This window comes from Candoia aspera, chromosome 3 (genome assembly GCF_035149785.1).
Source record: "Candoia aspera isolate rCanAsp1 chromosome 3, rCanAsp1.hap2, whole genome shotgun sequence".
In the NCBI taxonomy this organism is placed as follows: Eukaryota; Metazoa; Chordata; class Lepidosauria; order Squamata; family Boidae; genus Candoia; species Candoia aspera.
This window is the reverse complement of record NC_086155.1, coordinates 134573414-134587298: the sequence shown is the minus strand read 5'-3', so window position 1 is coordinate 134587298 and position 13885 is coordinate 134573414. Positions and strand designations below refer to the sequence as shown.

The 13885-nt window shown below is 38.4% G+C and overlaps 1 protein-coding gene across 3 annotated transcripts in view; it reads right to left on the bottom strand.

Annotated features, from left to right (window-relative positions):
• Window positions 1-13885, bottom strand: part of TNFRSF11A (TNF receptor superfamily member 11a) — a 42319-nt gene that overhangs the window by 18441 nt on the left and 9993 nt on the right. For all 3 annotated transcript variants that reach the window (XM_063298785.1, XM_063298787.1, XM_063298788.1), the window contains exons 2-3: window positions 2708-2789; window positions 1112-1237 (exon numbers count right to left, since the gene is read on the bottom strand). In XM_063298785.1, coding sequence (XP_063154855.1) covers window positions 1112-1237; window positions 2708-2789 — 208 coding nt within the window. The remainder of the gene's footprint in view (window positions 1-1111; window positions 1238-2707; window positions 2790-13885) is intronic.

Below are 13885 nucleotides of genomic sequence, written 5' to 3'. Positions count from 1 at the left end.
ATTATCATTCATATTATAAATGAAACTACAGGGAAACAAGTAAATATTTGGTCAGTAGTGAGAACAGAAGGGAATACTGTGGAAGTGCTGTGGAATGCAGCTTGTTCGTGGTTTATTGCAGAAATAAGGTCTAGAAGTGGGTGTCACAGCTGAGCATGATGTTGCTCAATGTTTTCGGTTATACAGGTCACACATGAAATCTCTTAAGCAAGCTAAAGGGATGATTTAAATAGAGATGTCCATTTTCTAATACGGCAGGATTTCCAGCATGGTAGCTATATCCCCTTCGTGCTACCCACTAAGTAATACCCATCTCATGCTTGCCTTTCTAAGAAAGGCATCCTTACCTAATTAAAAAACAACAGATGGCTATAGTCCAATATTTTATTTTGAAGCTGGGGTTTGGTGATAAATGTCCTTGAATTAAGGGTTGATGAAAAACATCCTGAAGAGCTAAATGGTATGGCAGGGAGCCAAGGGTATTCTTTCTTTCTGGTATAAATCTGTTTTGCTATATGTTTTGCTTTGGTGAGAGATATGTTTCTGTGCTTGTGGCATGCCTGTGTATATGTGTTTGTATATTTCACTATCAACCCAAATCAATCCACTTCAGGATGAAGTACTCTTCACTGAAGGTCCAGTACAGATCGAAAGACTTTTTCAACTTCCCAGTGTAGGGCTAAGAGAATGTGACTGGCCCAAACTCATTCAGCTGCCTTCCATACCTAAGGGAGGACTAGATCCTGGGGCCAAAGATACAATCTAAACATTGGTGCTTGGACCCCATCTCTTCCATACAGTATCTTGGCTAAGTTATTTATCTCTGGGCTCATCACTTTGCCTTCTGCAATACTAGTGTTTTGGGACAGACGACACTTATGGCAAGATTCTTGTCACCCAAGCAATCATTTTGTGAGAGAGCCTTGACATTCTAATATTCCAAAGTGTCCATCAGCTCAAAGAGATTTAGGGATCCCTGTCCTACTGGACTTCCCTCTTTTCCAACTGTTCCTACCCCCACCAACCCAAAATACAAATCCTCATCTGCTCTCCTAAAAGTCAGCTCCCTGACAAATGAGAAATTATATAACAATTCATGTAATTCCCTTACCTCTATCACATATTTTATGAAGAAAGCATTTTTCCTCTTCATTCCAGATGTCCATATACTCATTAGAGCCACAGGGTTTGCATACAGTCTCTGAAAAGGTAGTGCATTTTATGGCCATATACTTTCCTGAGAAGAGTACAGAAAAGACTGGTTAAATGTCCAATTCTTCAGAGTTAGCAATATTGGCTCTCTCAGGCCTACAACAATGGTCACCTTAGTGGATCAGCACTTGGCAGAATGTGGTCAATTATGACTGAATAAGTAGGCTGACTAACCAAACGTATTACAATACCATCACTTTAGAAGCTTATTACATTATCAGAATCAAACACTTGTTTGATCAAATTGATTTAACAATAGAATTGGACAACCCAAAGTGAGTATATAGTTGTCCTGGATAGGAGGCACTAAATAATCACTGCCTTTGTAGAACATGAGATTTCAAGATGTTTTTAATGTACAATTGTCCTGCCTTATTCATGAAAACTCGTAGAGTGCTCAGATAGTATTGTCTTCCATTTGTAATGTTCCCACATTTGCCCATTATTTCTGTATTTCAAAAATTCGTAGAACAGGAAGAGATGAGCACACAATGGCTTCTGACATAATAACAGAATCTGTCTGGAAGCACTACAAGTCTTTCAGGTCCTTTCTTGGAGGCATCTACTGATTGGTTTTAAAGGCTGCAGCTATGATTCATTCTCTTTAATTAGCTGAAGTGATTCAGAAACACTGTCTGCTCTGAGCATGACCATCTAAGAGGAAATTGTCCATATTCTACGAGTTGAGTTCAGAAAACTTATTTCTATACCCATTTACCCTTTGAGATTCAAGGTTTTCCCAACTGCTGGGTAGAACCTATATTTCCAAATATCAGTGCAGGATACATTGCATTGATAAATCAACCAATGCAGAATACACAGTTTGGGGTTATGATATATCTGGTAAACATGCAATTTTAAGTACCCTCTACATCAAATACATTTTAATAATAAAAGCTATCTTTAAAGTTGGTTTTTTTGACCAGGAGCACAAATCTCTGTTCTTTATCTCAATAGCTAAACATTCTACCATTTCCCTTTTCAAATTAGCCTGACAGATTCAACTTGCAAATAATAAGATGATGCTGAGCTGAAATTACTATGCAGATTCCTCATTTTATGAGGAAAGTTTCTCTGGATGAGGGTGTACAACTTGTAAACTCAGGACTCTGTTTAACACTCAAGTGGAGCCCTGCCCACACTCAAATTCCTTCAGAGTTGCCACTTTAGTATACTGGAATAGAAGGGACTACTTCCTTAGATAATAGTCCTACTAACTACATTCAATTAATTTTAAATGTAAATGTAATCCTGGCCATACCCACTCTTAGAATTCTGTGCTCCATAGCTTGGCATTCAAAGCCCAATTGTGGGTTTTGGCCCCAAAATGTTTGCACAGTTCTGTTCTTGAGAGACATAAAAAATGTTCTACATTAGTAAGAATGCAATTCACCCCCTCCCTAATGAAACATAAGATTAAAAAAAATTAATGAGATTATTCTTTTATTTAAAAATCCACTCTGACTTATGAGTGGGAAGAATATTAGCATATTACCTGGTTCACATTTGGTGCAGCATCGTCCAGAATATTCGTAATGTTGCTCACTGCTGCAGGAAGGCCTGATTTGTAAGTACAACTGAAGGACAGAAAGGAACAGTAATAACACCTTAGTTAAGTTGCTTTTAGTTTAAGACATCTTTAAAGGATATCCAAGTTTTATTTCTGATTGTGTTTAACTATAAATTTGTATCACTGCAACTTGATATCTGCCTTCATTAACCTGGTACTCTTCAGGTATGTTGTACAATGACTTTCACCATATCCCAACCAGGAAAATAGATGTTATAAATCAACATTTCAGAACAGCACAAATTTAGAGATGGCTTCATTACAGATAGTCCTCTTTTAGTGACTGCCTCAGACAGCAACTGTTTGCAGTTACGACAGTGATGAAAAAGTAACTTTGCAATCAATGCCTGCATTTACAACCTTCACAGTGTCTCTCTCTCAGTCACATGTTTGCCATTACAGTCAGTTAGTATGTGTTGTCCTGTGCCTGACCTGTTTTTTTTCTTCCTCCCCCTCACATTGCCTAAACCAGTCTTTCTCAACTTTTTGATCCTGGATCAAATATTTTTCAGGCCTCAGGAAACCCCTGCACATTCAGGCTGAAATATACTGTAGGCCAGAAGTTACAAAATTATTATATTTGTTTCATGGGTAGGCCTGTATATATGCATTAACAGTGTTCTTATACTAAAAATAAAGAATCAAACCTACCTCTTTAACAGGAAGTTGCCTGAATTTGAAATATTTTTTTAAATAAATTGTGATCTCCCAGGGAACCCCTAGGGACCTTCTGAGGAACACTAAGGCTTCATGGAACCCTGGTTGAAACACCCTGGCCTAAACATCTATCTCTTCCTTAGCTGCTTTTCTTAGCAGCCTGGCACTTCCCTAAAAAGTCCTAACCAAAAGTTAACAAGCTCAGCTCTGTGACCTTCATTAGTTGATCAGATCCCTCCAGGTAGCTTGTAGCTGCTGCCTGAAATTGACAAGACCCTAATCAGTTTCTCACTAAAGGCTTTTGTTTGCCTCCTTAGCTGCTGGCTGCCAGTGCATAGGCAAACAGGTGGCACCAGGGCATTCCTTTCGATGTGTATTCCCCATTGTGTGCCTGCTTACTCTCTTGTAATCCCTTCCTCACCAATGAATGTAAATACAAACATCAATTCTCTTCTTGCTAATTCTCCCAGCTCCAGGGTGAGCATTCCAAAGGGTGGGGAGTGGGGAAAATGGGTTATAAGATTTGCCCTTTCACCCAGCTTCCTCATGAATCAAGTTCCAGAAACCTTCCCTGCCGTTTAGGCTGACCCAGCTTATATCCTTCTGATGATGTAAAGCAAAGGAAAGCTGAAGTAAAATCATATGCACAGTTGTAGTTAAGTGATTTTTCACTTAACAACCGCTTCACTTAACAACCAAGTTGTCAGTCCCTGTAATGCAATTTGACAACAACCTGGGAAGACAGGGGAAGAGATGCTGCCTAGGGCATGATCAGATAAAAGAGGGAAGAGCCCGCAACTGAGTAATGGACAGAGAAAGAAAACATAGAAAGGATCTGCCCTAACTTGGAAGGCAGTAAAAAGGGATGGCAGGGGATTTGTACTTTCAGACTTGCAAGATTCTGTTAATGTAGCCTAACTATTGTAAAGTAGAAGTAGCTCATCTGGTCATGTTTCCTGTCTGGTTTGCCTGGGAAGGCTGACAGTCCCAGTCGCTAAATGAGGACTACCTGTATATTAATATATAACTGACTTGTAACTACTTTCAGACATATTTTCTGTCTTTATATTTAGGTTTACCATATCTGCATGGCTAAAATCCAGGTAAACACTAGTTCGCAGCAAAGAGAAACAGTAAACTCTAACTCTTTGCTGCCTTTTACAGGTCATCCACATTTTTGCAGCTGGATATATCTCCTCTGGGCTCCTCTTCTTTCTGGGCTGCTACATTAGGTAGCTCCATATAAGGCATTAATATTAAGGCAATCTGCTTGCATTAAGAAAAGAAAGGCAATATAACTGCATAGTAAGTATGGAAAGGTTAAACTAAGAGCCATGGGCATATGAAGAAAGGGGACCAAAAGGGGCAATGCATTACAATGTTGTGCCACAACCTAACTGTAGCAGCCCAAGATAGATTGGTTAAAGACTTTAAAACTTAAAAGGGATTTTAAAAAGCAGCATTTTCCAGAACATACTGTACATACATTTTTTTTTATCCTTGTACTGTCTTTAGTCAATTAGATTTTGAAATACTAAAAAACTTGAATTAGCACTTTCTCAGACATATGGCATAATGATTCTATTACAGGTATCCACCTTTTGATCCAAACTATCTTCAAAAAAAGCTTCTTCTGACAGTTCCTTTTTTAATGTTTGAAAATTGAGTAACTTCCAACATATACAATTCTTTTAAATGGACAAACTAACTATTTACACATGCTTCATGGGGTTTCATTTCAGCAGAAGATAATCTGAGTGAGATGGGGAAATTCCCAACTCTCAGAAGTTCCAATCCACTCCCTTCTAAGTATGATAATTAATGAACTATACTTTTGTGATACTTCGGGGTTATTGTCTGGAACTGTTTGAACGACTTACTCAAATGGGAACACCACCAATGTACCTGGTCCTAGTTAATAAGTAATATACAAATTTAATCAACAAATAAGGCACCTCCTTAGCAAAATTTCTAACATGACAAAATTAATCTAACTTCACAGGAGCCTTGGCAGGCAAACTTTTATGTAAACTCTTTGAGGAAGGGGAAAGGTACACTAACTGAGCCCCTCCGCAATTTTTCATTACCTTACATATAGAGAATGCATGGGAGAACCTCCTCAATCTCAGGAGGCTGTCACAAAAAATATACTCTGGATCTCAATTCTAGGAAGAGAATTGGAGTTAGTGTGCTCATCCTTGATTCTCTTTCTCATGCATGTCAATGCTCCATTACTGAGCCTGAGATGGTGTGAAGATCCCTCCCTGGGGCCTATGATTTTGAATGTAGAATTGGGGCACGGTGAAATTCTAGCCAGTGAACAGGAGTTGGAGGAAAAAAGTCCTTATTTCATAGGTGGACAATAATAAATGATGAAATAATATAACCATGTCATGATATCATACTGCAACTATATAATTACCCCAGGAGTTAGCTAGAGAAAGGAGTTTCTATTAAGAAAAATAGACAAAGGACTGAGAGCAGTTGATATATTTTGTTACGTATAATTAAACTCAGGCCAATTTCTAAACAACAAATGGCAGGGGAGAAGTGGCATTTTTCTGATTTAGATCCCTTTCTGATGCTGCCCATCACCACAACTATTATAAGCTCCTGCATGATATGTATTTGTGAGTTCAATTACTATAGGTCCTGTTCACTTGGAAATAACTTTGTATGAGTAACCATAGCATTATTATAGCACCTTTTTTAAACTCATCTAATATGTTCTAACTTTGCTCACATCACCCTAACACATAAAAAGGCTTGTTAGGTTTTGGCACAGCTCAGCCATTGCAATGTATTCAATAATGTTGACAATTATGGACAGGTGGAACTTTGAAAGACTAGGAAATTGAGCTTCAGCCTCCTCATTCCAATGTGTAAGGGTATTCTCAGAGCTGGGGAAGGAAAAAGTAGGGTTTCACACATGGCAAATGACCAGATGGACATATCAGCCTTAAGCAATGCATAATTTAGGGAATCTGTGAAAAAGAGAATCAAACAGCTTACAGAGATTCTCGCTTGATGTACTCATTAATAAATGAGAGCAGGACTATACTTACATAACTTCCAAGATGCTGTAACCTAAACCACTTTTTCTAACATTAAATTTAATTAATCGGGCTCTGTGTGAATCAAGCTTCCTTGGTTGTATGTGTGTTCTTTGTTGTTAGGCACTTGACACCATGTTAATACTTCTAGCTTGTCCCAAAAAACATTCTTCTGCAAGCCATGTTATTACCCTACCATGAATGCTTGTCAGAGTAAAAGTGTAAGATACACAACACTGTGAGTCATCATTATGCCAGTGCAGGAGGAGATGTTTAATATTAGTCTTGTTACTGGGAGCTATAACAATAGAGTGGTATCAATGTAAATTGCAATCCTAAATTCACATACCCAGGATGATGGCCCACTAAATACAGTGGGACTTACTTCTGAGAAGAAATGGCAGAATCACATTATTAGATATTTACCTTTGCTCTTAACTAAGGGGAGGAAATAACTGAAATATTAGTAAACAGAAAATTAAACATGAATGTTTATCTTAGTCATAAAAACTTACATTGTTACCATCTTCTCCAGAGGGTGACCAGATGGTCTGGTGTATCGTAAGTGTAGAACTTAAGAAACCAAAACAAGTAAAACAAAGCACAAGCAACAAATCATGAATGTAGTTAAGGGCACTTTCCTACTACTTAATTGTATGAGAAGAATGCCTTCCAAAGTCCAACTAGTTTATTGCTATATTTTCATCACCATCTGTTAGCCATCTGAAAACTCACAACAGAAAGTATCTCTAATTTTTAGCCCAACTCTTCAGAACATGGAGGAGCTATAGTTGATGTAGCATTTCATAGTTTCTCCTCTATGCCTCTCCCTAATAAACGACAGAGTGGTTTTATGGAAATCAGTGCTTTCTATCTAACTGATGATTATGCTAGGAAGCAACTACTATACAAACCTACAGCAATGGGATTCACATGATGGACTAATATGGTTTGTTTGGCTTTGTCCTTGTGTCTGTCATTTATTTGTTCATTTGTAAATAATAGCTTACATCTTAGAATGAACCCCACCCAAATGACACCTTAACTACGCAAGGAACATGGAATTACTGTGGAAAGCCAAGCAGCTCTAAGGGTAACAATGGAGATAGTTTAATTCAAAAATGTTATTGTCTGGGACTCTTGTTAATAAAATGTTCAAGCTCACTTACTGAAATCACACTGATTTTTTAAAAATAATAATTTCAGTGCAACAGTTCAGTAGCAAAAAGGCTAAGAGAGCATATGCTGTTATGGATACTTGATCCAACAGAAATCTGTTAAAGTTATACCAACAGGACAATGCATGTGACCCATTACAAAATGGTGGCATACCATGCTGAGCCTTATTAATCTGGATATCTCTATTGATCTGGCACTGTTAATATTAATTAATTAAACTTATATGTCACCTCTTATACACAATAATCCTGGGGGGATTATTACAACAAAATCAATAAAACAGCAATAAAAAAATCATATTGCCAGTACAAAGGAGCATCACACGTCATTCCTTATTGCCATAACATCCATCACTCTACATATATGGCTCATCTCCATGCTAGCCCAATGCTTGGGGGAAGACCCGCCTTCTGGAAGGCTAAAAGGGATCTCAGGTGGGAGGCTGTTCCAAAGGGCTGGGGTAGCCACAGAGAAAGCATGCCTCCAAATTCTCACCAGATGACAATGTTTAAAAGAAGGGACCTGGAGTGTGCCCACCCTATCCAACCTATGGAATGGGCAGATACCCTTAGGGAGACGCAGTTCTGCAATATGCACACTATGGTAATTTTCTACTCAAGAAATGGCTACTTACAAAGTTCACATTCATAAAATGTGATTTGAAAAAAATCATGCTTTGTTCAGCCTGAAAGTTCCTCTTTATCTGAGGGACTTTAACAAGAGTTGAATAGGGGCAAAGTCCTCTACTTTAAGGAACAATATGCAAAACTCCAAAGAACACAGAGTCAAACTGTAAAGAATAGCAGGAAATCTAAGGATACTAAAGACAGTTCCCTTTTTCTTTTCCTTTTTTTTAGTACAGTGGTAACTCATAAACCTATTCTCCAAATTTTATAACAAAAGGAAGTCTTGTTGCTACATGTTTAAACCACCCTCTATCTTGTTTGAAGACAATATGAGTGTTTTGTACTGTATAACAAAATCATTTACTTCCTTGATAGGCAGTCCACTGTAAAGCAATAAAAGACTGCTTTCACTTTCTATAATGATGTACAGGGGACAATGAATTATTACTTGGCCATTATTTATATGGACTGAGTATTACTGGACTTTCAATGCTTTATACAGTACATAAATACAGTAATGCACTGCAGTGTAAGTATTTATACCCAGAATAGAGCCCCATTTAATTCAATGGGACTTGTTTCCAGCTTAAGCATGTAGGAAGTTGCAATCTTAGCTTCTAAACCAGATGTGTTTTTCCCTCTGCAAGGAATGCTTCAGTTCAGCTATATTTAGCAATGCGTATACTTATTAATAGACAAATCGGAAGCATTTTAGCAATGTTAGTGAAATAATGAAATGGTTCTTCTGTGTCAGTCAGAGACTAAAAGAGTTCCCTTTATCAGTGCAGTCTGGCATCCCTTCTTCCCTCATGCTAATTTACTATTTTTATACTTAAGTTTCACATGCACCACTTTTGGACATGCATCCAATAACAGTCCCCTGGACATGGTATAAAATAGTTCAAATGAATAAAAACAACAAAAGGTAAAATACATAAATTAACCAATTAGTACACAAGAAGAAGTTAAATAAAATGCATAAAACATGCATCTATTAATCAAGCTAACCACTAAAAATATCTTTTACTGCCATAGAAGAAACTGCCACAAAAAGTACACTCTTGTAAAATGCTACTTTCAAATGGATTACACACAGGTTTTCCACGTGGGACACACCTCTTTGCAAGATCTGGAGCTAAGAATCCTGACTAGCACAAATCACAGCTAGAAAAATCCTAACTCTATACTGCCAATACTATCTCCCTGCTCTGTCCCGGCACTGTCATGAAAATACATACCGAACTTAAAGAAGTCAGTACAATAGAAAATGACAGTATCAGCAGAATCCAAATAGCTAGCTTTAAAAGAATTTTTGAGAAATATTTTAAAATCTTTATGCAGTCTCACTGCATAAAAAACTGTATCACAGGCCACTAAACTTACTTTTCGCTCAGTTGACTGTGAGCAAGACACATGATTGATAGAGGATAGAATTGCACTATTCCTCCTTTTCTGAGGAAAATAAAACCTGATGGAGCAATCTAGGGAGTTTCCATGGGTCTTTTGATAGACCTATTCGAGCCAATAATTTTGTAGATTATTTTTTTATAGTAGTAAGATCATTTTAAAAGTTGTTTGCTTAAACCCCACCTGTTGTGTGAAGGTAACCATAACAATTTGAAATTAGCAAGACACAGCCTGCTGGGATAAGCAGCTGTAAGTTCCAGATGGAGTTTAAAAACCTGGCACTTTTAAAGCATACAAATAATTACCTGTTGAGCAGGATAGATCAGTGTTTTCAGTTTTGTCATTAGATAGTAAAGGCCCACTAGTTTGGTGTTTTTTGTTTTTTTTAAGGAGATGCTGGTAGAACACTCTTAGTTTGTTACACTGGAAATCAACTATTGGCCAACGGACCCTAATTATCAGCCCAGAGGGCTGGATTACAGGTAGTTATCACTTAATGACCATAATTGGGACTGGAATTTTGGTTAAGTGAAGTGGTCATTAAGCAAATCTGACCTGATTTTACAACCTTTTTTGCAGTGGTTGTTAAGTGAATCACCATGGGCATTAAGTGAACATGGTTGTAAAGTGAATCATGTGGTTCCCCATTGATTTTGCTTGCCAGAAGCCAGCCAGGGAGGTTGAAAATGGTGATCACATGACCATGGGATGCTGCGCCAGTCATAAATGTGAACTGGTTGCCAAGCACCCAAATCGTGATCACGTGACCACGGGGATGCTGAGATGGTCCTAAGTGTGAGGTCATAAGTCAGCTTTTTCAGCACTGTTGTAAGTCCAAACTGTCACTAAATGAATGGCTGTTAAGCGAGGATTACCTGTATACACGAAAAACTACTTTTGTTATTCACTGGTCTTCTCAAAATATTTTTATGAATATACATTTATTTAAAGAGCAGTACACTGCTGGGGAAATATAATCCTCTTCCCATCTATCAGAATGAGCATGATAGAATATCAGTACTCTTTTTATTATACAGTAGGACTTGCTCAAACTATGACATGCTGCTATAATGCCATCAAAATTCCATTTGCAAAGAGGGACCTTTCGAAGGAGTTGAACTTGTTTGGCTCAAAAGGATGAGAGGTGGGTTTTCCCCACTCCTGCGCCATCAGTAAATTTTTAATCTTTAGTGTATGCATATCTAAAATAGAAGTGAAAAGGGTAGGGTTAATCTTTGGTAGATAATTTTAGTTTTGATAGAAGGTCTCACTTTAAAATCAGAGGACTTCCCTTCTGTTCATTGGAAATTCAGCTCTCTTATTTTTAAAGGGCAGTAATTGCTGGGAACAGAATAATAGCCATTCATTCCACATTATATTTGAGTATCATGCTCTGTTAATGAAGTGATGAGACATGCACAACTACCATATATACTTGCATATAAGCCAATCCTCGAATTTTTAACCAAAATACCATGAAAAATGTGCTACCTGCAGATAAGCTGACCCTCAAAATTTTTGTATATTTTAATTTTCACAATTTCACAAGAAGCCCATCCACAGATAAGCCAAACCCAATCTTTGGGGTGTATTTTGGCACCTAATATTCTTGGCTTATCTACAAGTATATACAGTACGGTACCTCACAAAGGCTACAAAACAACAGGTTATGCTTAAACTTTCTTGTAAACAAATCTCCAAAGTTCAAGTCTGGATGATGTTGTTGTTGTTGTTCAGTCGTTAAGTCGTGTCCAACTCTTTGTGACCCCATGAACCATAGCACGCCAGGCCCTCCTGTCCTCCACTGTCTCCTGGAGTTTACTCAAATTCATGTTCATTGCATCGGTGATGCTATCTAACCATCTCATCCTCTGTCGTCCCCTTCTCCTTTTGCCTTCAGTCTTTCCTAGCATTAGGGTCTTTTCCAGTGAGTCCTCTCTTCGCATAGGTAGCCAAAGTATTTCAGCTTCAGTATCTGTCCTTCCAATGAACAGTCAGGGTTGATTTCTTGTAGGATTGACTGATTTGACCTCCTTGCAGTCCAAGGGACTCTTAAGATTCTTCTCCAGCACCACAGTTCGAAAGCATCAATTCTTTGGTGCACAGCCTTCTTTATGGTCCAACTCTCACAGCCATACATTACTACTGGGTAAACCATAGCTTTGATTATACAGACTTTTGTCGGCAAGGTGATGTCTCTGCTTTTTAATATGCTGTCTAGGTTTGCCATAGCTTTCCTCCCAAGGAGCGTCTTTTAATTTCATGGCTGCAGTCACCATCTGCTGTGATCTTGGAACCCAAGAGAATAAAATCTGTCACTGCTTCCATTTCTGCCAGGAAGTGATGGGACCAGATGCCATGATCTTAGTTTTTTTAATGTTGAGTTTCAAGCCAGCTTTTGCACTTTCCTCTTTCACCCTCATCAAGAGGCTCTTTAGTTCCTCTTCACTTTCTGCCATTAGGGTGCTATCGTCTGCATATCTGAGGTTGATATTTCTCCCGGCAATCTTAATTCCGGCTTGTGATTCATCCAGCCCGGCATTTCTCATGATGTACTCTGCATATAAGTTAAATAAGCAGGGTGACAAAATACATCCTTGTCGTACTCCTTTCCCAATTTTGAACCAATCGGTTGTTCCATGTCTGGTTCTATCAGTTGCTTCCTGATCGCATACAGGTTTCTCAGGAGACAGGTAAGATAGTCTGGTACTCCCATCTCTTTAAGAATTTGCCAGTTTGTTTTGATCCACACAATCAAAGGCTTTAGCGTAGTCAATGAAGCAGATGTTTTTCTGGAACTCTCTTGCTTTCTCCATGATCCAGCGAATGTTGGCAATTTGATCTCTAGTTCCTCTGCCTCTTCGAAACCCAGCTTGTACATCTGGTAGTTCTCAGTTCATATATTGCTGAAGCCTAGCTTGTAGGATTTTGAGCATAAACTTGCCAGCATGTGAAATGAGTGCTATTGTGCGGTAGTTTGAACATTCTTTGGCATTGCCCTTCTTTGGAATTGGAACATAAACTGACCTTTTCCAATCCTGTGGCCACTATTGAGTTTTCCAAATTTGTTGGCATATTGAGTGCAGCACTTTAACAGCATCATCTTTTAGATTTTTAAATAGCTCAGATGGAATACTGTCATCTCTGCTAGCTTTGTTGTTAGTAATGCTTCCTAAGGCCCACCTGACTTCACTATCTAGGATGTCCGGCTCAAGGTCAGTGACCACACCATCGTGGTTATCAGGGACATTAAGATCTTTCTTATCAAGTTCTTCTGTATATTCTTGCCACCTCTTCTTAATCTCTTCTGCTTGTTAGGTTCCTGCCTTTTTTGTCCTTTATCATGCCCATCTTTGCATAAAACATTCCCTTGATATCTCAAATTTTCTTGAAGAGATCTCTAGTCTTCCCCATTCTATTGTTTTCCTCGATTTCTTTGCATTGTTCATCTAAGAAGGCCTTATCTCTCCTAGCTATTCTCTGGAAGTCTGCATTCAGTTGGCTATATCTTTCCCTTTCTCCTTTGCTTTTCACTTTCCTTCTTTCCTCAGCTATTTGTAAAGCCTCATCAGACAGCCACTTTGCTTTCTTGCATTTCTTTTTCTTTGGGATGGTTTTAGTTGTTGCCTCCTGTACAATGTTACAAACCTCCATCCATAGTTCTTGAGGCACTCTGTCTACCAGATCTAGTCCCTTAAATCTATTCATCACCTCCACTGTATATCATAAAGGATATGATTTAGGTCATACCTGAATGGTCTAGTGGTTTTCCCTACGTTCTTCAATTTAAGCCTAAATTTTGCAATAAGAAGCTCATGATCTGAGCCAGTCAGCTCCAGGTCTTGTTTTCACTGACTGTATAGAGCTTCTCCATCTTTGGCTGCAAAGTACATAATCAATCTGATTTCGGTGTTGATCATCTGGTAATGTCTATGTGTAGAGTCGTCTCTTGTGTTGTTGGAAAAGAGTGTTTGCTATGACCAGTGTGTTCTCTTGACAAAACTCTATTAGCCTTTGCCCTGCTTCATTTTGTACTCCAAGGCTGGATTTGCTTGTTATTCTGGTTATTTCTTGACTTCCTTCTTTAGCATTCCAATCCCCTACGATGAAAAGGACATCTTTTTTTGGTGTTAGTTCTAGAAGGTGTTGCAGGTCTTCATAGAACCGGTCAACTTCAGCTT